Source organism: Notolepis coatsorum, assembly GCF_963971535.1.
Source record: "Notolepis coatsorum genome assembly, chromosome: 18".
In the NCBI taxonomy this organism is placed as follows: Eukaryota; Metazoa; Chordata; class Actinopteri; order Aulopiformes; family Paralepididae; genus Notolepis; species Notolepis coatsorum.
The window spans coordinates 62,324,692-62,350,405 of NC_140182.1; the positions used below are offsets into that span (position 1 = coordinate 62,324,692).

Sequence of the window (25,714 nt, forward strand, 5' to 3'; positions counted from 1 at the left end):
GAATAAATTTCAAGGCCCCCCCTGTCATGCCTCTGCGCCCCCCTGGGGGGCGCGCCCCCCACTTTGAGAAACACTGGTGTAACCCGACACTTCCTCAAACGGGTTTTGACTGCGAGCAGGGAGCGGACGAGCGAGAGAGATAGAGAGGGAGAGAGATGGAGAGAGAGAGAGGGACCAGTCTTCTCTCACACACACACGCAGCTTTTACACAGTGCTCCGTGTCTCTGTGTGTCCCTCTCTCTATCTCTCTCCCTCTATCTCTCTCTCTCCCTCGCAGTCGAGCACCAGCATATCACTGTAATATCTTTGCGCATGCTCCCACGCGCACGCCCGTATTCCGATCCGTACAATAATAATCACAGGGGTATTGTCATTTGAAACAAGTTACCAATGCATTGTCCCGTGGGATTATGCCCCCCCGCAGCTAAATTAATTAGTATCCCCCTCAGTCTCTCTCTATCTCTCTCTGTGCCAGTCGCAGACTGTGTGGATGACTGTCACCCAAAGTGTTTATGGGCGGAGCCAAGCCAACACAGCCTGAAATCCAAAGGGAGAAAAATGTGGCTTTTGAGTACTTGGGCCTAACAAAATTAATAGTTGGTTTCAGGTTGGTTGTCAGTTTGGCCATGGGTAGGTAGGGAATTTATTTTATTTTATTTTTTTGTTTTATTCTTTCCCACGGCGACTATGGATAGGGAATTTCTTTATTTAATTAAAATGTTCACAACAACATGGATGCATGTACTCTGCCAGCATGTTTAATATCCATAATACTAAATGTTTGACTAAGATTTCTATGAAACTTTATTCAAAAAAAAAAAAAAAAAAAAACAGATTTTTTTTTTTTTTTTTTTTATATAATTTTTTTTTAAACTCATAAAATATATTGGGTCGCACCTAAATCGGCAGGGTCGGTCGGCAACCTGAAACAAACTATTAATTTTGTTAGGCCTTGATTAGAAATATAAAACAATTAATTGTTTTGAATAAAAGCTTACAGATGTGTTCAATAGACTCGCAGGAATTGTGTAGTTGCCCAAATAGTGCTAGGAATAGCAATGCATGTCCCCTTTAATACATTTTGAGTGAATTTTCATAACGCAATAATTAGCTGTGTAATTAATTAATCTAATTAACGCGATAAACTGACAGCCCTACTTTTAATTCTTTATGTAGTTAATTAATCGAAATGAATGCGATAAAGTCCCAGAGAGACCAGACTCATGCATGTGCTATAAGTATAAAGTATAATAAATCGCAAATAACCTTTTTTCTTAGTCTGGTTAGTTCATAAAACATTTTTTATAAGAGAAATTTAGATCAATCAAGATTTTTTCAATTGTTCTGGAATGTACTTGAAAGTACTGCGTTTTACTTTGACCTCGAAAGTGCTTGAGTTTACAAAAGGTCCTTATATATATTATTCCTAAAATTGCTGCACTTTGTTAAAAATGGCATTGATCTGTTGGTCTGTGTAGTACTAGTAGGTAATACAGGATTTTGCTGCTTACCATAATTTTCTGACTATAAGCCGCGGCTTTTCCCCCCATTTTTCGACCCTGCGGCTTATATAATGGTGCGGCTAATCTATGGATTTTTACAGCTAACTGGGCGCGCTCCCTTAGCTCTGTGACCGTCAGATCAGACTCCTAAATCTGCTGCAGCAGTGCACGCCTTGCCCCTCCTCCTCCGCCTCACATAACCACGTCAACAAACCATTAAGGCAAGAGGAGTGCATGAGCAGCTCAGAGCTCCTCTTTCAACATAACTGAAGCATTAAACAAAATGGCAGTCAACAAACTATTCACTTTAGTTTATTAATACATGAGGCGTTGTCTAATGTTATCTAGCTACTGATAGCTCATGATATCATCAGTTTGGCATTCGATTTCGCAGGTGCTGGCTAGCGCTGGCTAACTGGCTATCGTTATGAGAGCTAACGTTGGTAGCTACTGTACCTGGCGCTGGCTAACTGGCTATCGTTATGAGAGCTAACGTTGGTAGCTACTGTATCTGGCGCTGGCTAACTGGCTATCGTTATGAGAGCCAACGTTGGTAGGTACTGTACCTGGCGCTGGCTAACTGGCTATCGTTATGAGAGCTAACATTGGTAGCTACTGTACCTGGCGCTGGCTAACTGGCTATCGTTATGAGAGCTAACGTTGGTAGCTACTGTACCTGGCGCTGGCTAACGTTCCTGTTTAAACAAACATGTTAATAAATGGGAGCTTCCTCAAACAGCCATCTCTTTCCCGACAATCCCCTCTGTGCACGAACCCTTACATATGGTAATTAAACATTAAAACACTTGCGGCTTATAGTCCAGTGCGGCTTATAAATGTACAAATCATTCAATTTAGCTGCTGCGGCTTATATTCAGGTGCGGCTTATAGTGCGAAAATTATGGTACACGTATGTATAATGTATATTCATTGATTCACTCGTATACCGAAATTTATTTGAATTGAAAATGTTGCTTTTCGCATCAAATATTGATATACGATTAAAATGTGATTAATTTAAATTAATTAACTATAAAGTCTCGAAATTAATTCGATAAAATTTTTTAATCGAGTCCCACCACTAATATATATATATATATATATATATATATATATATATATATATATATATTATATATTAAGGCTGTCAAAGTTATCGCGATATTAACGCGTTAACTCCCGATTCTATTAAGGCCACTAATTATTTTAACTCAAGATTAACTAAAAAAAAAAAAAAAAAAAAAAATTTTTACTAGACTTCACTCATGTGATGTATCATGTATTGATGCTCTCAGTTCCTAACGTTTTCTTTCCCCTATTATTTCATGCACACTTTATTCATTGTTTTAAATTATTATTTTCTTTTAAGTTATTTTGTGCATCACTGTTTTGAATTTGATGCAAATTTGCAATGCATGAGGGTCATCCTTTTGTGTTAAATGGCTGCATAAAGCAAGCATTTGTTGACTTGCATGTTGATAAGAGTATTAAAACTTGGAACTTGAAAAAGATTCGTTTAAGGTAAAAAAAAATAAAAAAATAAAAATGCGATTAATTTGCGATTAATCGTGAGTTAACTATGGACAATCATGCGATTAATCGAGTTAAATATTTTAATCGTTTGACAGCACTAATATATATATATATATATATATAGTATAGAGAGAGAGATTTAGAAAAGAAAGGGGCTTCTGAATATTGTGGTATTATTTCTTTCTATATCACACAACCCTAGATTTAGATATGTAAACAATTAGGTACTTTAGGGTTCTTGATGACCTACTTGCAACTGGATCAAGGCTATACTCCCCTACCATTGCCTTTTTAGGGTGTTTAGTTAAATTTCCCTAAATTCTTGTGAACCATTAGGGGTGCGGTAGGTCAGGTGGGCGAGGCGGACCCCTTGTGTGTGTGTGTGTGTGTGTGTGTGTGTGTGTGTGTGTGTGTGTGTGTGTGTGTGTGTGTGTGTGTGTCACAGTGTGTGTCACAGTGTGTGTGTGTGTAAATACTGGCTCTCAAAACACCAAACGTGCTTTGCTAGCTCAATCTTGGTGAAAAAATAAGATATTCACTCAACATAATAACTTTACCTTAAGTCTAGCTATAGCAGTGCAAGTTAAAACACTACTGTAATACTGAGTCCATCAGCTCAGCTGCTCCCTAATTGAGTTGATGCGAGAGTTGCTCAGCTGCAAATCTCCATCAATCGTTAGGTGGATCAAGAATCAAGGATCAAGAGGTTTATTTGTCACATACATACCAGGGCAATCAGTGAAATGCGGGTGGTCATGCCTGCATTGATTGTGCAAAATACAATAATAAAATAGGCATAGAAAAAATTAAATAGGTAAGACACAAGATATGCATGGTAAAAAAGACATGCTAAGTTCCTGAGAAACTGGTTCCTATATACACTACTATACAATTTACAATTTTACTCTTTAAAGTATCTAAACTACTATAAAGTACCTCCTTCCTTTAAAGTGACTTTCCATTTTTTTAAATTGACATTTTGTTTAAAGTGATTGTTTTAGCGGTTGCCTCATGAGTTTTGTGTGTGCGTGTGCGTGTGTGTGTGTGTGTGTGTGTGTGTGTGTGTGTGCTCATGTGTACTTGTGAGTGGAGAGTTCAGTGTTCAGTGTTCTGATGGCCTGGGGGAAGAAGCTGAGCCGGAGTCTCTCTGTTCTTGCAGCGTGTGACCGTAGGCACTTGCCTGACTGCAGCAGCTTGAACAGGCTGTTTTTGTGGTGGTGGGGGTCTTTCATAATTCTGCAGGCTCTGGATTTGCACTTTCTGTTATATAAATCCTGCAAGGGTGGTAGTGCAATACCCGTAGTACACTCTGCTGAGCGCACCACTCTCTGGAGTGCCTTCCTGTCCTGTGCCGTGCTGTGCTGTTTCCAAACCAGGCAGTGATGTTTCCAGTCAGAATGCTCTCTACAGCCCCGGGATAGAAGGAGTGGAGTATCTTATATAATATATACCTTTGAAATATAAAACCTGAAAGCTGAAATCTAAAAGCTGGTTAAAAGGGTAAGTTCAGAATGTTGGACCCCTCTCTTTCATATTTACATATGATATTGTCGGTCAGTAGAGTTAGGTTATGTTTTTGCCTCAGTTTGTTTGTCCGTTTGTATATAGTTAACCGATGTTTTCGGTTGTCTATAGATACGCAAAGTAGGGCTGCTCGATTGTAGAAAAAAATCATAATCACAATTATTTTGATCGATATTAAAATCACAATTATTAAACGTGATTACTCATTGATTTGAGAACATCATATGACAATGACTGAACCTGTTTTACCTTTATTCTCGACCAAAGGCCGCCTTTCTGTTATCTGCTACAAGTGACCAAAGACGTTTTAAAATAAGTATGTAAATACAGCAGAATTTGATGTGAGCATCACATTGTGACAAGACGACAGAGAGGCATACAGGCTATAGTATAATATGTAGATTAGACGCATAATAGGACGCAATGTCACTATTGTAAAAATACAGGGAATATTAAAGAAACAAGACTGCAATTGAATTATATATACACTATATAGCATAATAGGATGCAATGTAACTATAGTGAAAAATGTGTGCGTGCGTGCGTGCGTGTAGAGCAGTGTCTGTGTCCTTCTATGGGCTGATGAACTGCCTGTGACCTGGCTGAGTAGCACACATGTCAAACTTATGCTGATTTTGTGAATACTGAACAGCCTAGAGTAGAAATATTTTGTTGTGAGCAAAAAGGTCAGAGATTGACCGTGCTATGTGAGACTGTTGTTCATTGACTACAGCTCAGCGTTCAACACCATAGTCCCCACCAGACTGGTGGACAAGCTGATCGAGCTAGGCCTGAGCTCCGCCCTGAGCGCCTGGGTACTGGACTTTCTGAGTGAAAGACCCCAGGCGGTCAGGGTGGGGGGTCAGACCTCCAACACCATCACCCTGAGCATCGGGTCCCCCCAGGGCTGTGTTCTAAGCCCCCTGCTGTACTCACTCTACACACACGACTGTGTGGCCAAGTTCAGCTCCAACTCCATTGTGAAGTTCGCCGACGACACGGTGGTGGTGGGGCTGATCTCGGACAACGACGAGAAGGCCTACCGGGAGGAGGTTGAGGTACTGGAACGTTGGTGCCAGGACAACAGCCTGCTCCTGAACATTGGTAAAACCAAGGAGCTGATCGTGGATTATAGGAGAGGACAGCGGGAGACACACACACCACTGAGGATTAACGGGGCTACCGTGGACAGGGTGAGCAGCTTCAAGTACCTGGGGGTCCACATCTCAGAGGACCTGACATGGTCAACACACATAGGCACAGTAGTAAAGAAAGCGAAGCAGCGCCTCTACCACCTGAGACAGTTAAGGAAGTTCAGAGTATCGGGGAAGATACTTCAGTCCTTCTACTCAGGAGCTGTAGAGAGCATCTTGACCGGAAACATCACTGCCTGGTATGGGAACAGCACGGCACAGGACAAGAAGGCCCTACAGAGTGTGGTGCGCTCAGCCGAGCGTACCACGGGTATTGCGCTACCTCCCCTGCAGGCTCTATACAACAAGAGGTGCAAATCCAGAGCCTGCAGGATAATGAAAGACCCCCACCACCCCAATAACAGCCTGTTCCAGCTGCTGAGGTCAGGCAGACGCCTGCGAATTCTAGAGACTAAGACGGAGAGGCTTAGGCTAAGCTTCTTCCCCCAGGCCATCAGAGCCTTGAACAATGAACATCGAGAGACACAGAAACTGAACTATCCACACACAAGTACATACACGACACGCACGCTGAGCACGCTCACACACTAGCAGCCACTTTAACACTCATGCCGCACACACGCACACTTATGGCCAGAGGAAAGGCCACTTAAAATAGTATAACATCAGGAACAGTGTATTGCACTACTAAAGCTAACTAGCATGTCCTATATGCTCTGTAAATACTAATGTACAGATACCGAGATGGCACACCATGTACCTGTTTATTGCACTGTTTATTGGATTCTATTAATATGTTGTACCACTGTATTTTATTGGATTCTATTATATGTTGTACCACTGTATTGCACATCGTCGCGGGCAAGACCAGCCGCATTTCATTGTATACCTGTATGCCGTGACAATTAAAACTCTTGAATCTTGAATCTTGAATCTTGATTGAGTGAAAATTTAGGACATGGTGGCGATTTAGAAAACATGCAAAACTTGGGAGAAAAACAGATACCACTCTCTGAATACCTTTTCTGATTGGCCGGCAGGTGTGCGCTAAATGCACACGTATTTTTGGTTCAAGTTTAATCACTGTTCTAAATTCATCCGCTACCCGACCTATAACCATAGGAACATTAAAACCGCTTACAACACACCTACAAGTTGATTATCCCTTACATAGCCAAGTGTTCATATTCATTAATCAGAGTACTGTAGACTGATGGTTGACAGGTGACTCTTGCTTTTGGTGGTAGACATGTCGTGTGGCAACTTCTTTTCTGGCTAGACTCCCATCTGTCTCGCCTTGTCAGGTACACCGTGTATGCCAGCTGGTAGATAGGTGGTTTGTCGGTCAATCTATCTACCTAAATGTCTATTTGTTGACTTGGCTTCATGGCTTGTTGCTTGTTGCTTGTTGCTGATGCCATGTTCACAAACAGTGAAGCGAGGTAATGAGACTCACCCCTTGTGCAATAAACACTTCATGTACACAGCAGATGCCGACGACGGTGATGCCCTGCTCCTTGCATAACGTTGCTGCAGCCACGAGAACCACGGTCAGAGCAATGGGGCTCCAAACTGTAAAAAAAAATATATATATATATATATATATGAATATATCAACAGTCTTTGACAGAAAATGTTTCCAGATAATTTATTTATTAATATTTTCAATTAATATCTCTAAGCAAAGTTTCCAAGTGGGTCCCAAATACTAAGGGGACCAATGAGATAGTAAACATTTGGGGAAAGTTGCATGGCTATTGGCAGCAGCTGCCAACAATGCACAATTGACAATGGGAAAGCCTCTTGTTTATAAATTAAGATAAGATGAGATGTTCCTTTATTGATCCCCTTGGGGAAATTCAGGCATCATAGCAGCATGGGGGAGGGGAGGTACAGGTAGTAAAAACAAGCAGTGTAAACAATATAACAAGTCCATATAATTAACTAACAAACTCACTGAAATATACAGTATTCACATAAGGTGCAGTATGCATAAGGTAGTGTTATTGTCCTTTTTGGGTTCCTAGTAGTTGTAGTTGGATGTCTGGCAGCTCCAGGATAGCAGCCAGCTTCCTTCTCATCCCCCTCTCTGCCACCACCTCTAGTCTGACCAGCTCGACTCCCACCACGGAGCTAGCATTCCGCACCAGCTTGTTCAGTTTGTTGGTGTCCCTCGAGTTGATGTAGCCCCCCCAGCATGCCACAGCATAGAAGAGGACGGTGGCCACTACAGACTGGTAGAATGACTGCAGCAGTCTATTGCAAACATTGAAGGACCCGAGTCTCCTCAGGAAGAACAGCCTGCTATGTCCCTTCCTGTAGACTGTGTTGTTTAATGTTCAGGTGTACCCCAAGGAACTTATATGACTCCACCACCTCCACCTCCCCCCCTCGGATATGACTCCACCACCAGCTCCTTGGTCTTACTGGTGTTGAGTTGGAGGTGGTTGCTGTCGCACCACCCCACAAAGCTCTCCACCAGGGCTCTATACTCCTCCTCATTTACTTGGACATCCGGCTTCGACATGGGTGGTCGCATTACACGCAGTTCCCGGCAAAATCAACGCTACAAATCAACAACAAGGTTTTTTGCGCATTTTTTACTCTCCCTCCTGTGGATTATGGATTTGTACCTTAATTCACCACTGAAACAACACCAGACAGAAGTGGAAAGTAGCGAAAGCGCAAAAAAAGTCCCATTGTGACTTCTACTTGTTAAAGGGCTCGGAGAGGAAACATCCAGCCATTGGAATGACGGCGATACACAGAGTGTTAACATCGAATCCGGATCACAAGAAACTTGCCCGACAGGCAAGTTTGATAGAAAACCAATGATTCTCTTATACTAAAGCCTCTACAAAATAACACGAGAGGCCGCAGCGAGAAGGAAGGAACCAGGGTTCACAACCGTGGCGCCCAGCACGTCGCAGGATTTAAACAGCAAGGCATTGCCCGATGGCCGGCGAGCTAACATGGCTAACAACCCAGGACAAAACACCCCCCACTTTGAAAACGTTGAAATGACCAGTGACCACCTGTAATTGCACTGTTTACTATTTCATACAGTACTTGGTTTCAATAAATGAACCCAGTACATTTTACTGGGTTCAAACTGACACAAAATGTTGATTTATTCATTATGATCCGTTTGAAAATTTGAAATATAGGCCTCCCTCTTATACAGGCCTCCTCCTAATACAAGCCTGGTACCCGCTACAGTTGAAACAAATACAAGCCGGGGTTACTATTAGAGGAATTACGGTATATAATGTATTTTTTTTTGTTCAGCTACCTGATTATGACAAAAGACATGATTATGGCAAAACTTAACTTAAATAATATTAATAAAAGTAAAGTGCATTTTCTTTTCTCCGTAGGATAACTACAACCAAGTGCATTCAGAACAAAGCCAAGGTGCTTTAAAACTGCATAAAAATCTGCACACACAAGAGGGAGAATAGCTTATAGCAGACTTAATGATGTTACTGTAGTGGCTACAGTAAGCATTTTATATAAAAGTACTCTGTATTTTTGTATGACAAGTTGACAACTAATAAAGAAACTTGAACTACTGTCATAATTCACTGCGTTCTAGCCTACATGGAAGGACTTGTATATACTACATCTCCCGTGACTCTTAGCGGGGGATGACGTAGCTTAAGAAAGACGATTGAAAGAGGAACTGAAGCGTTGTTAGCTAGCTTAACGCTAACGTTAGTTAAGGTTTTTAACCACAACGGGCATATAGTAATGGCGAGGATATAAAGCATGTTAAAGACGCATTTATTGGACGGGCTGCGCGCAGAGTTTACATAGAAACAGCGCGACTCCCGAGTCCCAAGAGGAGTTATCCCCACAGCACAGCGTGTCTCCGCGAGTAGGGTCCAGCTGCAGCGCCGGAGAATACTCTCAAGGGGCAAGCCTGTGGCAGCCACGAACCTACTACTTTCTATATAGCAGCTGGGAGGTGCGCTGTTTTAAGTGAGCGACGAGCGTGTGTTATTGGATTGATTGATTGATTGAACATCCGTGCTCCTTCTATAGAAAGAAGGTTCGTGGCTGCCACAGGATTGCCCAGTGAGAAGATTCTCCGGTGCTGTAGCTGGACCCTATTGGTCTCAGACCGGAGAGGAGAACTGCGCTGCAGCTCGCTACCAATCTACATACAAATTATCACAGGCTGCCAGAACGCAGGACTGAAGAGCTCACGTTGCGCATGTAATGACTGAAGCCGCGTTTTGATTAAGTCATCACAACAACACACGTTAGGTTACAGGTTGTTTATGTTCTTTGACTTTCGGTGATATATTTTCGGTGAAAAAACTCTTTCATTTTTGGCCATTTCCGGTCGAAAGTTTTCGGCCACCGAAATTTCGGTGCATCCCTAGCAAACATACTATGTTTCTCTGAAACAAAACTTGACGAATTAGTGAAAGACCCAGAGATTGAAATTGAAAACTACTCAATAGTCAGAAATGATAGGAACAAGCATGGAGGTAGTGTCTGCATGTATATTCATAAAGATACCAAATTCATTAACACATTGACCGCCGGGGGTTGTGCCCATCTTATACCCCTCTCTGCCACCGTTAAAAGCCTATGGAGATATTTACCTTCTTTGCAGGGCTATAACTTTTTTAATTGTATTGCTATATCTGCATTACTATGGCCCATTCAACATCGATTATCTATCGTTCAGGATGTGGGAACGTTATACTTTTTCATTCATATATTGTTGTGTTAATACCTTCGAGAATATAAGTATATTTTTAATCTTTTCTGCTGTAATTCCAAAAACGCTAGTTATAGGCCCAAACGCATATGATAGATCATTATCGATTGCCGTTTCTTTCCCATACACGCTATATAAAAGAAAATCTAATGTATAGGGCGGCTACGTGGCGTAGTGGGCAAGGCACTCGCCACGAAATGCTGGAGACGCTGGGCTCGTCAGTTCGAGCCCAGCGCTCCACATTTGCTTTCAGTTTAGCTGGTCGTCCGTACTAATACACATTGGCCGTATTAGGGGGTGGGAAACTGATGGGTGGGGATCGGGCGTTGTGGACAGCGACTCCTACAGGTCGGTTGGTGCGCCTGCGCAGTAGAATCAGGAAGTGTCGGGGGCAGCGTGAGCCTCCCACGCGTAACTCCTCGCCACTGAGAGATCGAGCTGCGCAGGTGAAAAGATGCGACTGCTGTTACCTCAAGTACTGGAGGGGACTTGTGCTATGTATGACTTAGTCCACATTGCAGCCGGCTTGTGGGAGGCAAGAAACAGCGTCCGTGACAGGGGAGGGTTGAATTGGATGATACGAAATTGGGATGGGAGAAAATATAGAAAAATGGGAGAAAAGTGGATAAAAAAAAAAAAAAATCTAATGTATATGATCGGTATACATTATGCTTCATCATGCGTGGAGGAAAGGGGGGAGGGGGGGGGGTCGTTTATAATTCCTTGATCATCAGTAACGGCTTTATTTACTATGGGTGGATATATTGATCAGACTGATTACAAACAAGGAAACGCACAATCGGGTTGAAAATAACGTTAACGTGGGTCGATGAGACTGGCGGTGCAAGATCCCAATTATTCGACGCCGATGGCCTAGGTCCATTTCCGGTTTGTATGGCGCGGTAAACGCCGAAATCATATAGATTATTAAGTTTAGAAAGCGATCCATATCAGGAAGCGACGGGGGCGGCGTGTCCCTCCCACGCAGACCCTCGCCGCTGAGAGATTGCGCTGTGCAGGTGAAAAGCTGCGACGGCTGCCTCCTCGTGTACTCGTGTTCGTCCACATTGCAGCCGGCTTGTGGGAGGCATGGCCTAACAACGTTCGAGACAGAGGAGGGTAGAATTGGACAATACGAAAATTGGGGAAGGGAGAAAAAACTGTACTATGTACTATAGTGTCTGTCAGGAGTCCCGTAGCGAGATGTGACTGCCGGAGGAATTTCCTCGATGCACCGATGACACTTCCGGTTTTTGCGAGAGTGTAACTCGCCCGACCATCCACCAGGCGACGGTATTGAGCCGTTGCAGTCCCATCTAGGGTCCTGCTAGGGCATCGGGGGTTGGGTGGATAAATTATGAATGCCATGGCGAGAAAATTTAATATTGATCTCAAAAACACTGTACAGCGATGTTGGCGGTCAACGCATGGCGGGCAATAACGCTGAAAAGCGATTTAGGCGACCAATGTGTTAACCGTACTGACCTGAATCATGAGACGATTGAAACTGTATGGGTTGAAATTTTGTTTGAAAGGGCTAAATCTGTACTAGTCGGCACAATCTATAGACCGCCAGAACAGAGTGGCTTCTATGATACACTTGACGGGTGTTTAGCTGGGGTTGAACATGTAGAAAACATTCTTATTGGGGACTGGAACACAGATATGCTACGTAAAGAAGCACCCGTCTTCAAGGCCTTCTTTAGGTTTTGTGATCTGCACAGTTTCAACGAGCTAATCACCCAACCCACAAGAGTGTGTGATTCAACAAAAACTACCATTGATCTCATTCTGACCTCTGACAAGTCCATGATCTCCAGCAAAGGGGTGATAGCATGCGGGTTAAATGATCATTATATGCTATTCTGGACCCGCAAAAAGTAAAAACAAAAGGCCGGCTGTCACAAAACAGTCACATCTAGGGACCTCAAAACCTACTCTAGCGAGGCCTTTAACCAAGAACTGGAGAGCATGGACTGGTCAGATGAGCTCAGTGGTACACTAGTTGAAGAAACATGGCTTGGTTTCTCCAAAAAAAATTAAAATAAAAAATAAAACCAAACTCAAACAGAGATATCCAAGCCCACGTGGTAGAACTCAAAATACAAAGAAACAGCCTAAGAAACGATGTAAATACCATGATCAATCCGCAAAAAAAATTTCATCAATGACTAAACTGAGGAAAACAAAAACAAACCCTGTGCACTTTGGAAATGACTCAACAACCAACTAGGCTGCAGCAAAAAACTAAAGACCAAGAAGACAGAAAACACCCTCATCACAGACAAGCTAGATGTGGCCAAATACTTAAAGGTCCACTTACTCCACTATCTTATAAATGGCCTTTTCCAGTGGTTTGCATTGTTTTCTAGCAATGTGGGGTTGTACCAACACTGACTAGGTGTGAAATTCTCATTCGGGTGCATTCCTCCAATTCAGCTGAGACAAGATCCTCCCCCACTAAACCAAGCCATCTGAATTTACGTCAATCTGTGACATCTAAGAATAGTGATGTGCGTAACTGCAGCTCCTTCTGTGGTTGTAGCCACCACCCACAATCAACAATTAGAGGAAGTTATGACCAAAACGGAGCGAGTGGAAATAATGCGGAAGCGGTTTCCCTGTCAGACACTTGCACTTCCCAAAAAGAGAGAAAAAGATAGAGAGAGAGAGGGAGAGACAGAGAGAGGCTCATATGCTGCAAATCTAGCAATCTCTCCTCAGCTCTCCCCCTGTGTTTTACATGGTACCGTTGGAATCCTTGGCTCAAGCCGAGTTCAATGACATAATTTGCTGCCATATTGGATTGCCGCCATTTTGCATTTTGTGAAAAACACTTAAAATGCTACTCCTCCTACAGATTTTCCCCAATTTGCACGAAATGTGGTACACATAATCTGTAGACCAATGTCTACACAGGTATGACTTTGCTTTTGGATTTTCCAATGCATTCGCTTTTGACAGCCAATTGAATTTAGTTACAAAGCTGCCAAACAGAAAGTTGAATCATGTCTCAGAAATGGTTTAATGTATCAAAACCACATTTGGCAGACAGTTTAGGGACCCTCACGTGATCTCTGACAACTCTTGCACTCTAGCGCCACCAAAGTGTCAAAGTTGGAGTCTGTAACTATGCCTGTAACTTTTTAACTGTATGTCAGAATTTAAAAATTATTGTAGCTGTGCTGCTTTACTCCCACAGCTGGGGGTGAAGGGATGGACAGGATGACACTCAGTTGTCAAATACTCTTTAATTTTTTTCTCCAACAGGTTACAAACCTTGAAACAATCAAACATTCAGTCAATAACCAACAGATAACTCACTACTATCGTTCTGTAAAACAATTTGTTTACTGACATCCACTCACCAGTTCCTTCTCGTGTCCCTTCTCTACTGACAAATTCCACGCAAATTCCTGTTTACCTCTTTCACCGATGCCAATGTGACGTATTTCGACCAATTACAGCCTATTCCCCGCTAAGAAAACCCCATAGAAAGCTACACAGTAGCAATGGATTCCCTGGCTTTAATCACAATGTCTCTTCAGGCTAGGACTTAAGAGATGCACCGATCGATCGGCCAGTGACCGGAATTAGGCGGTTTTCAGCTTGGGTTGGTCATCCATTGACCCATGACCGGCCAATCAGGTCTTGGATCGATATCGGACCAATCCTTTTTTTTTTTTTCTCGATATCGGCTATATTAACACATCCTGCGCCATAAACGTCGTACAACGTGTTTCAAGTTCATGCTAATTCTGCCAATCCACGGCGTACAACGTTATTGAGATCATATTTAAATTTTTCGCCATGTTATTCATATTTCCCTCACGGAGCCTGGTCTGATGCAGTGTGAGCCGGCACAACTCTGCAACGCTTCAATACTGCCCCCTGGTGGATGATATGCGAGTTGCCAAACCGGAAATGGACGAGTCGATCTCGGTGCGTCTCCGAAAAGCGTCCGGCCACTCGCATATTGTTGCGGGACTGTAGACACACGTCCGTGTGTAGCGATCGCTGCCATAATGCAATAATCTATACGATTTGGCCGTGTATTATGATTATACAAACCGGAAATGGATTTAGGCGATCGCCGTCAAATAAGTGGGATATTTTTCCTCCAGTCTCATCGTCGAACGGTAAGAGGACGCTGACGTTACTTTCAGCTTGTTTGTTTATTATTATCCATGCAAACTGCTCTGATCAATATATCACCCATACTACATAAAGCATTTAACGACGATCACGGAATTATAAACGACCCCCCCCCCCCCCCCCCCCCCCTCCGTTCATCCGCGCATGATCAGTCATAACGTTTAGGATCATGTACAGTTGACATTTTTAATATAGCGTGGGTCGGCAAGAAACGGCATTTGATCATCTATATATGCGTTTATGCCTATATCTCACGTTTTAGGAATTACTGCAGAAAACGATAAAAACATATTTATATTCTAGACGGTATTTTCGTATGAATGTATGAATGAAAAAGTTAAACGTTCCTACATCCTGAACGATAGATAATCGATGTTGAATGGGCCATAGTAATGTCAATTTAGCAATACAATTTAAAAAGTTATAGCCCTGCAAAGAAGGTGAACATCTCCATAGACTTACAGTGCTGGCAGAGAATGGTATAAGATGCTCAAATTGCGTGGCAGGGAATGTGTTAAGCCCAATCAAATCCCGAAACCTTTTTTGTTAAAAAAAAACATGACTTATCATGATCTGATCCTGCAACCATGTACTGTACATGTCTGTAGGGGTGGACGGTATGGTCTAAAATTTATATCACGGTATAATTTGAAGCATAGACGGTAACGGTATATATCACGGTATCAGTGTTTCCGTTAGAATAATTTTTTTTTGCCTGATAGGCAGGCTATATAAAGAATGACATCCTCAAGGCATGTAGATTTATAATATTTTAACTTAAAACTAGGCTACTTTTGCGTATAAAGTCATTATATTCCAAATAAAATAAGTCCCGAGTCGAGACTCCGTGCTGCTCCCATTGCAAACAGCGGGGCTGGATTTTGCTAGAAGCATATGTAGCTGCAGAGCCGCAGAGCCGCAGAGCCAGTGGCTCTTTCAGGTCGTTCAGCCGTTTGGTGGGGGGGGCGCTGTTGAGCGGGCCTGTGACCAGACCTGAAAGAGCCACTGGCTCTGCGGCTCTGCAGCTGCATGCTATTTCGCAAATCCACTGCTGCAGCCGTCCTCCCGTCGTTATCATAACACTAGTACACACATATCATAATGTTTACAGCAAACTGTAGTTGATCACCAGGTATGTTTTATTAACGTAGAATAATTCATATAAGAAAAACGATAGGTAAGATCTCTTACCTTTCTATACTGGTTAAAAATGCCAGGAACTGAAATTGAAACTTGCTGTGCGCCGCGGTGATATGTGTTTATTATGAAATGACAATTGCGTGTTGACACGCCCAATGCGCCCACTGCGCGAAGCCTCCTAAATAACTTTTTCCAGTTTGCACATATCTATTATCTATGACTAATTCGATCTATTTTTAGGGGCAAATGCGATTGAAATAGTCGCGCTGTGGTTACATGACGTCATTGCTATTTTAGAGCTGCCCTACCGGTTACACGGTATAGTCAAAATCCATACCATAGAGCAAATTCATACCGTTTATACCGTATACCGTTTATACCGTCCACCCCTACATGTCTGTCTGTGTGTTCGTCTTGTTATGTATGTTTGCTGTGTTTTTTTGGAGCTCCTATTTATCTGCTGTAACATGAATTGCCCAGTTTGGGACATACTAATAGACTTGACCTTAACACACGCACACAGAGTCGAAAGGGAGACAGAGCGGAGAAGCACTGAATCGGCTGTGTTTGTGTGTGTATAACTTATAAGTTATGTTTGTGCGCATGTTCATTCTTGCCCGTTATATGATCGTCAGCCAATAATCCATGTGGTTTTCTTACAATGATGAAACCAAAATGTTCAAGCAATCTTTTGATCAACAGGGGAAGGTTTTAAAAGCTTGAGAAGTTACAATGGATTAGGGATGGGCAAAGCTCACAACATTACCATTTCAATAGTCACTGGGAACTATTCCAATACTAATAGAAAATCTCCAGTCTCTCTTTCTTCATCTTTATTTACTGTTCTCCCAGCTGCCCTCTGAAGTCTAGCCGGTTATGCTCCCCCTCCTTAAGAATTTTCACTATTTGTTTTACATAATATGAAACTACAGGTTCATACCTTCAAAATAAGCCATCAATTGTAAAATTCGAGACGATAGTTTTTAATCAATGTCCTATGAAACATGCTGGTAAAATCCTTACCAATTCGCAGCAGGAGGGTCTGAAAGGATTCAGTGAATTCAGCAAAATTATAAGAGAACTACACTCCCTCCCAGAATGCAATGTCACTAGACCAATTCAAACCTGGAACAAAGGCCAAGTTTATAGTCTGTTGTTCCTTTGTTATTCCAATGACAGGGCCCAGGCAGGCCTACAGTGACACACTTTGATTTTATGCCATGTACACACACTAGATAGATCGAGGTTTACCTGAATACTAGGGGTGGAACGGTTCACATTCAAACCGTGCACCGTTCGATACGACCTCCACGGTTCGGGGCATGTGTGTATTGTTCGGTTATAACGTTAGCCGCAAGCTAACGAATGTTAGCCGTAAGCTAACCGCGGAAATGCTCACAGCGAAGTGACTCCACGACACAAGATCCATTAGTGGGGAAGGGGGGGGGTATATTGACAAGGCTTGACAACAGCGGTTTAAAGATAATTTCACGTTTATTAGCTGTTCGTTTATATTATATCAGGGCTTCTCCAGGTTCCAATGCTGTGTGTTACTGTTGACTATTTACTTCCTGGTGTGATGTCACTTCAAATACGGCTAGCAAGTCTCTCAAATAGCAAAAGCGAGTCAAGTTGATTAGGTACCATGCAATGAAAAACGGCATAAGAGAATACTTCATAATATTTCATGCAATTAAAAAGTAAATATATATTTAGTACACATGATTTATTTATTTTAAATAACACTGACTTTTCCTTTTTGATAAGAAAGTCTAGTGCTTGTTGAGCATATGCATACTCTGTGCATCCTCTGTGCATCCCCTTAACAATTGTGTGTATTAAGCTGTGCTGTATTGTACCCATTCTGCAATCTGTTAATACAATTTTCAATCAATCAATACTTTATGTTGATGGCCTTCGTCTATAATGTGGCCACAAAAAATTGAATTATTTTGTTTGTTTGCACTAAGTTAATACTTTGACAAATGTTGCCTATATTTTTCAGTCAGTTCGGTCTTTGTGTGCCAGTTCGGTCTTTGTATTTATGGCAAACCGCTGTAAACCTTATTTTTTACCAAATAAATGAGAAACATGTTTAAATCAGCAATGCCCCTCTTGCTGTACCAACATCTCTCCTAGCTCTAACCGGTCACTGTCAAAATAATGTGCCTGATGTCAAACTGCCTCATTCTTTCAGTTTTTGCATGACTACTGGAGAATTATCCAGCGCCCTTCCTACAGAGATATTCTCCCCGGCTTCCGTGCGCCGCGCTGCCGCCGGCTTGACCCGGTCCAGCTCCAGCAGCAGCGGCCGTCTTCCGCCTGCGGTATCTCGTTCTTATTATTATCCATTTATCCCCCATTGTTCAGGTCGACATGGTCACACAAACACCCGTTGGAGGAGTAGTGGGGGAGAAGAAGAGGAATATTTTTAAATAGCAAGAATTATCGACTGGCAACTCTGTGCTGGTCAAACCTGCAGCTGCTGGTACTGTATGGAGAGAGAGGCACACAACAACAGACAGACAGCCGGTTTCAATCACTGAGCTGTCTGTCTGTTGTTGTGTGCCTCTCTCTCCATACAGTACCAGCAGCTGCAGGTCTGCCTAGCACAGAGTTGCCAGTTGATAATTCTTGCTATTTAAAAATATTCCTCTGGGAGGATACCGCAGGCGGAAGACGGCCGCTGCTGCTGGAGCTGGACCGAGTCAAGCCGGCGGCAGCGCGACGCACGGAAGCCAGGGAGAAACCGCCCCGCTGGCGCTTCACAGCGCGAGAGTGTAAAGTCGCGGCTCATGCGCACGCTCGGCCAATCAGAGCGCAAAACGGCAACGCGGAACTGGAACAGCGTTGTAGAAGGCATTCACGCCGCCAGGAGACTGATATGTGGACAGGTGAGGCTGATTCAGCATCTGCATGACGCACTATTTAAGAGACACTCGTAGCCATAGGCCTGTAATGAGAAAAGCCCCGTAGGTGATCTAACTGGCTAACGGTACGTTGCATTGTGTTACAAAGGGTCAGATTAAACCGAATATATATATTTATTGCCTGAGATCCCATGTATAATATTTGTATATCGTTTGATATCCCTTGTATATTCTTTGTACATATATACGGAATATCCCTTTACCTGGTAGCAGGACAGACCATAATATTCGTTCTCCTATTGGAAGCGATCCCCTGGCGCCACTGCCTTACCCCCTAGAGCTGACTTCAAAGGTACCGACGAGATATGTCTGTACATGCCCAGCTTCTGCCCATGAATACGGCTACCAAAATACGAATGGCACTATTTGTCCACGGTACATATAAATAGGGCGCAAGAAATGTAGAACTCCTCTTAGTCCCTTGTCCCGTTCAGTCTCGTTCAGTTCCAGTTATCCAAGTGACGTCTCTCCCCACTACGCAACGTGGGCAGAGTAGGGCTCGCATTGCCCCAAGATAGAGTCTCGTGTTATCCTAATACGTTCGTTTAACGTATCGTTCTCTATTTATTAGTAAACCTTCATTACGAGTCAAAGACCACGTGAAGTGGGTAATTGTGCGTCTACATAGAGCACTTAATTGCCGCGTGCTAATGTGATAGATAGTAACGTCAAGTTCAACCGTGCACTACCACGCACCGGAGGATACCTACTACCGCGCACCACGGAGGATTTACACCCCGCCAGCAGTGCCACTTTCCGGCAAGGATTATTATTCTTCATTGCTTTGACCAAGCTGCTGGAACAGAGAACCGTCTACCCCGCTACTGTGGGATCTACACCTGCCCGTGAGACCATCACTCAAGCCCGTCTCTGTCGTACCAGAGACTCCACGGCTTTCACCTACGCGGCACGCACCCTGGGACCAGGCTGCATTCCCCGCTGACACAAGGGTGATATCGCCTCCGTGGACCATTGACTTTCATAGAGCATTGCCCCCCCCCCCTGCTGGCTTACAACCGGTAGTACACCCCCCCTTCCCAGAATATCCCTAGATCTAATTACTTAATATTCATTATTGATTTGCCTGCACATTCTTTGCCTTATAAGCGCATCTAAAGTGAACAAAGTATATAATGTAATACTATTTTGATGTAATAAATATTCTAAATGAGTATTTGAGTGGAAACCTGTTATTGTGGAAGTGTTGTTATCTAATATACCTTTGTACGGTATTGGCCAGTAATGTACAAGACGGTAGTGATTTAATGATATCAATACTTGATTAATACAGTCAGGGAATTGTACCCCTCAGTTACAATTGGTCCTTCGAGCCCCGGATAATAATTAGCGTAATATTAATATAATATTAATATTGACATGGCCGATGACGAACACTCCACAAACGGTTCTCCTAAGCTAGATCGCCCGCAGTGCAGACGGCAGCCACCTCCCTATCTAGAGGCATACTCCGTCAGTCCAATACCTAGCTTTAAAGGGAAGTTAAACGCGGAAAAAGTAGAAAGTAAAATTATGTCCGACCTTAACAACCAGGTTACCCCGACCACAGAGGCCCTAGTGGGTGCTAATGTAACTGACCAAGCTCACGGTGGGGACCAGGAGGGAACTGACACGACTTTACCCCCAGACAATACCGAAGAAATAGCCCCCGATCAGCTCCGGGAGGAAGACAACCCTAAAGAGACGCGCACCCAGGAGACGGATCTCCCCGGTACGCAACAGGAGAACGGATCTCCAACAAGTACTGCCGGGAGCCGATCGCCCCGAATGGCGTCTTCCCCCAGCGAGGCGGACAAGATGCTGGCGCAAGCACTCATCGCCACCCTGGCAGCCTCCACCGAACGCGATCGACTTCAAGCGCAACAGACGTGCGAGCGCGAACATTTCGCAGGTGAGCGAGAGCGCTTCCAGGCGCAACAAAGGAGCGAAGACGACCGAATAAGACTGGAGACCAGACGCCTCCAGACAGAAGAGAACATCGAGAGAAGCCGCGCCGACGTCGCAAATGCACAGCTCCACGCCGCCCATGCCAGCGCCAATGCCCAGCGCGACGTCGCCAACGCACAGCGCGACATCGCCAATGCCCAGCGCGAAGCAGCGCGCGACGCAGCCCATGCCCGGCGCGAGGCAGAGCGCGACCGGCTGCAGGCGGAGCTGATGGACAAACTGGTTGCCATGGCGACACCCCCTCACTCCGCACGGAGCTCTCAGAGGTCGTCAAGATATGGGTCTAGGACACATTCCCCTACCCGACGAAGCGACCCGGGACCCCGCCTACAGGAGGATCCTGTCCACGTCTCCGAACCCCCTCCCCGGCCGGTCCATACGAGACCTAGCAACCGGGAAGAACCGGACCACGCCGAGAGACTGAACAGAAGACTCCAGGTCCTAGCAGAGGGAGAGGAGGAGGAGGAGGAGGAGTGTCAAGCCGACCAGCAGCAACGTACTCTGGCCCAGGAGGCCCAGTACAGCCCCGACCAGCAGCAACGTACTCAGGACCAGGAGGTCCAGTACAGCCCAGAAGTCAGCCCCGAGGCCCTGCGCTACAAACCCCCGACTCAACTCACGGGTGAGTTTGACGCACCGCCAGCCCCGAGGAACAGCACCTGGGTACCCGACCTTCGGTACCCACCAAGTACCAGCCCAAGACGACACGCAAGAGGAGACTCGCCTAGGAGGCCTCTCCCCCAACGCTCACCGATGTGCCAGTCATCCATGGCGTCATACATTGCCACGCCGTCATTTCCAGACTTCGCCTATGAGAGTCGAGCACAGTACACGGAGCTCCGGATGTGCTTAGAGACAATGATGGTGGATGTCGCTGATGAACGCCACAAGTATGCAATATTACTGAAGCACCTGAAAGTACCGCGAGCGCACAATATAGCGCTAGCCTATGCCACCTCTTCGACACCATACACAGCGGCTCTAGCAGCGCTGGACCAGAGATATGGACGTATATGGGATTACGTAATAGAAGAGATAAGGCATATTGACCGCTTACCCCCAGCAACAGACAATCGCTCACTAGACGACCTGTCTATAAAAGTACAGTCCCTGGTAGGGATGCTGGGAGCGCAACGAGAAAAGGGTATGCACGAGCTATACGCCAACTCTAACGTCGAGAGGATTTTAGAGAAGCTGCCGCCCGCCAGACAGGAGCGCTTCAGGCGGCAGAGAGACCACCGTGATCCTAATGGTCCAGAACCATCCCTCCTAGACTTGGCCGACTTCCTGGCGAGAGAAGTCAGCAGCCTACGATTGGATACGTTCGTGCGGAGCACACCAAGCTCCAGAGAGGGACCTAGGAGAGTAAACGATGGCCGAAGATCGGTGACTGTTATGCACCAAGCCGAATCAGTACCGCCGCACCAGAACCACAACACCCCCTCGACGAAAGAGGACCAGTGGAAGATTGAGTGCCAGTACTGTGAGGGAGAACATCGGCTCTATCAGTGCGAAGATTTCAAGAAGCTGACCACGGATGATGTGAGCCAGTGGGTCAAGGACCACCGCCGCTGCTTCCGCTGCGCGCGCAGCCACCTAGCAGCTGAGTGCCGCTTGAAAAAGAAGTGCAGCAGGTGCGGTGGCACCCACCTGGAGGTCCTGCATGACATCAACAAGCGTCAGCCAGGACAACCGAGTGGCCCGTCGCGGTGATGTACCATGCCGAGGCGGTGGCACCAGAACCAAAGTTCCACCAGACCGCTCCCTGGTGTCCCGACTGCTACGGCAGACACTGGGAGTCAAGGTGCGACTCGTGCCATATAGAGTCTACGTCACCACCCGAGACAGGAGTGCTCCACATAGACCCCCAGCATAGCGGGACCCCCCGTGTGCTCCTCAAAGTGGTCAGGGTGCTCCTGAGCCACGAGGACAAAGTCATGGACACTTACGCCGTCCTTGATGACGGGGTCAGAGAAGACCCTTCTGCTCGCGTCCGCTGCGGCCCAGCTGGGACTGCGGGGGAGCGAGAACCAAATGACGATTCGGACAATAAGAAGAGATTTAAAGACGATAAAGGGCGAGAATGTCTCCTTCACTATCGCAGCAAGCGGGCAGCCAGAGCGACGGTATAGGATTACAAATGCTTTCACCAGCCAAGAAATAGGACTATCACAGTACACCTACCCCATCCCACAGCTGATGGATAAATACGTGCACCTGCGTCAACTACCTATCCCGCTCATAGACGGCGCCACCCCGACCCTGCTGATAGGCTCCGACCATGCAGACCTCATCGTCCCGATAGACCGGGTCCATACCGGAACCCGAGGCTGTCCTGCAGCAGTCGAGACCCGCCTAGGGTGGACACTACAAGGCCCCCTCGCTAAATCTCTCAACCGAACAGCAGCCACTAGCTGCCTCCACTCCAGAGCGACAGAAGAAGACACCGGCCTCTCCCCCGTACAGCAGAGGCTATTGACATTAAGCGAGAGGCCCGTGAGAGAACCGTGGGTACCAGAGGGAGTTCGGAACTCCACCCCCCTCAGCTGCGCTTCAGACGTAGCTGACCTCGAACCCAGCACCCCAAGCGACTCATTGACGGGGCGGCCGGGACCGGCCCCTCCTCACACGGGGTACAGAGCGAACAAGAGAAACAGACGGAGGAGGAGAAAGCACAGCCAAGCACAGATCAAAGCAGTCTCAGGCCCGCTTCCTCCTAAGCCCCCCTTCATCCCGTCCAGTCGTCATGACCATAGACCAGTCACCACCCCGAGCTGCGTGGCCGGCCGGCCGCGTAAGCAAAGTGACCACTGGTGCCGACGGAAAGGTCAGAGTGGCAGAAGTGCTCGGCCAAGGGCGGATCTACAACCGACCCGTGGCGAGGCTGATAGAGTCGCCAAGGCTCCCCGACTCGCCTAATGACGACCATGACCCCTGACTTTGTGAACTGACCGACCCCTCACAGACATTGAGTAGTGGACAGTGCGGCTTAATCTGTCTCTGCTTAGCTAATTAGGTGGGACTAATTAGGGGGCGGCTGTTACAAAGGGTCAGATTAAACCGAATATATATATTTATTGCCTGAGATCCCATGTATAATATTTGTATATCGTTTGATATCCCTTGTATATTCTTTGTACATATATACGGAATATCCCTTTACCTGGTAGCAGGACAGACCATAATATTCGTTCTCCTATTGGAAGCGATCCCCTGGCGCCACTGCCTTACCCCCTAGAGCTGACTTCAAAGGTACCGACGAGATATGTCTGTACATGCCCAGCTTCTGCCCATGAATACGGCTACCAAAATACGAATGGCACTATTTGTCCACGGTACATATAAATAGGGCGCAAGAAATGTAGAACTCCTCTTAGTCCCTTGTCCCGTTCAGTCTCGTTCAGTTCCAGTTATCCAAGTGACGTCTCTCCCCACTACGCAACGTGGGCAGAGTAGGGCTCGCATTGCCCCAAGATAGAGTCTCGTGTTATCCTAATACGTTCGTTTAACGTATCGTTCTCTATTTATTAGTAAACCTTCATTACGAGTCAAAGACCACGTGAAGTGGGTAATTGTGCGTCTACATAGAGCACTTAATTGCCGCGTGCTAATAGGATAGATAGTAACGTCAAGTTCAACCATGCACTACCACGCACCGGAGGATACCTACTACCGCGCACCACGGAGGATTTACACCCCGCCAGCAGTGCCACTTTCCGGCAAGGATTATTATTCTTCATTGCTTTGACCAAGCTGCTGGAACAGAGAACCGTCTACCCCGCTACTGTGGGATCTACACCTGCCCGTGAGACCATCACTCAAGCCCGTCTCTGTCGTACCAGAGACTCCACGGCTTTCACCTACGCGGCACGCACCCTGGGACCAGGCTGCATTCCCCGCTGACACAAGGGTGATATCGCCTCCGTGGACCATTGACTTTCATAGAGCATTGCCCCCCCCCTGCTGGCTTACAACCGGTAGTACACCCCCCCTTCCCAGAATATCCCTAGATCTAATTACTTAATATTCATTATTGATTTGCCTGCACATTCTTTGCCTTATAAGCGCATCTAAAGTGAACAAAGTATATAATGTAATACTATTTTGATGTAATAAATATTCTAAATGAGTATTTGAGTGGAAACCTGTTATTGTGGAAGTGTTGTCATCTAATATACCTTTGTACGGTATTGGCCAGTAATGTACAAGACGGTAGTGATTTAATGATATCAATTAGGGATGTCCCGATCACGTTTTTTTGCTCCCGATCCGATCCCGATCATGTGATTTTGAGTATCTACCGATACCGATATTTCCCGATCCGATCAAAATTATTTTTTTTATTTTTTTTTATTCAACAAACATGACCATGTTCACGTCTTAAACTCATACTGAGGCCTTAGTTTTGGTTTTAAATTGCATATCATCATTCATTTATTTATTGTCACACAGAGCAGAAGAATTTTGCCAAAACAAACCAATAGTATCCAGCTGCAGAACAGCAGACCAGCCACACTCTCAGACCCAAACGCATTTCCTTTGATTTAATTATACATCAAATGATTTATGAAGTTAACTTTTCACCTGGATAACGTCAACATTCAGGGTGAATGTAATGTGAGAAATTGGGATAAAAAAAATTTAAATAAAAATTATTTGGGTCTGAGATTGTGGCTGGTCTGCCGTTCTGCAGCTGGATACTATTGGTTTGTTTTGGCAAAATTCTTCTGCTCTGTGACAATAAATAAATGAATGATGATATGCAATTTAAAACCAAAACTAAGGCCTCAGTATGAGTTTAAGACGTGAACATGGTCATGTTTGTTGAATAAAAAAAAAAAAAAGTAAAAAAAAAAAAAAAAAAAAAAAAAAACGTGATCGGCCCCTCGGTCAGTATGCACGGACTCTGCACTGACTCTGTTCATAACTATCATTTATGTATGCATAGCACATGTGGCTAATGGATGCCGTTTTGTTCCCTTTTTGTATAGGTAAATAATCTGTATCGACTCTACTGGCTAAATGCTACTACTACTGGCTAAATGCTACTACTACTGGCTAAATGCTACTACTACTGGC

General features: G+C 45.0%; 1 protein-coding gene across 2 annotated transcripts in view; it reads right to left on the bottom strand.

The window, feature by feature from the left end:
* The window catches only part of tmtc3 (transmembrane O-mannosyltransferase targeting cadherins 3), a 241,361-nt gene that overhangs the window by 156,757 nt on the left and 58,890 nt on the right, over positions 1-25,714 (bottom strand). For both annotated transcript variants that reach the window (XM_084334576.1, XM_084334577.1), the window contains exon 5: positions 7,170-7,285. In XM_084334576.1, coding sequence (XP_084190702.1) covers positions 7,170-7,285 — 116 coding nt within the window. The remainder of the gene's footprint in view (positions 1-7,169; positions 7,286-25,714) is intronic.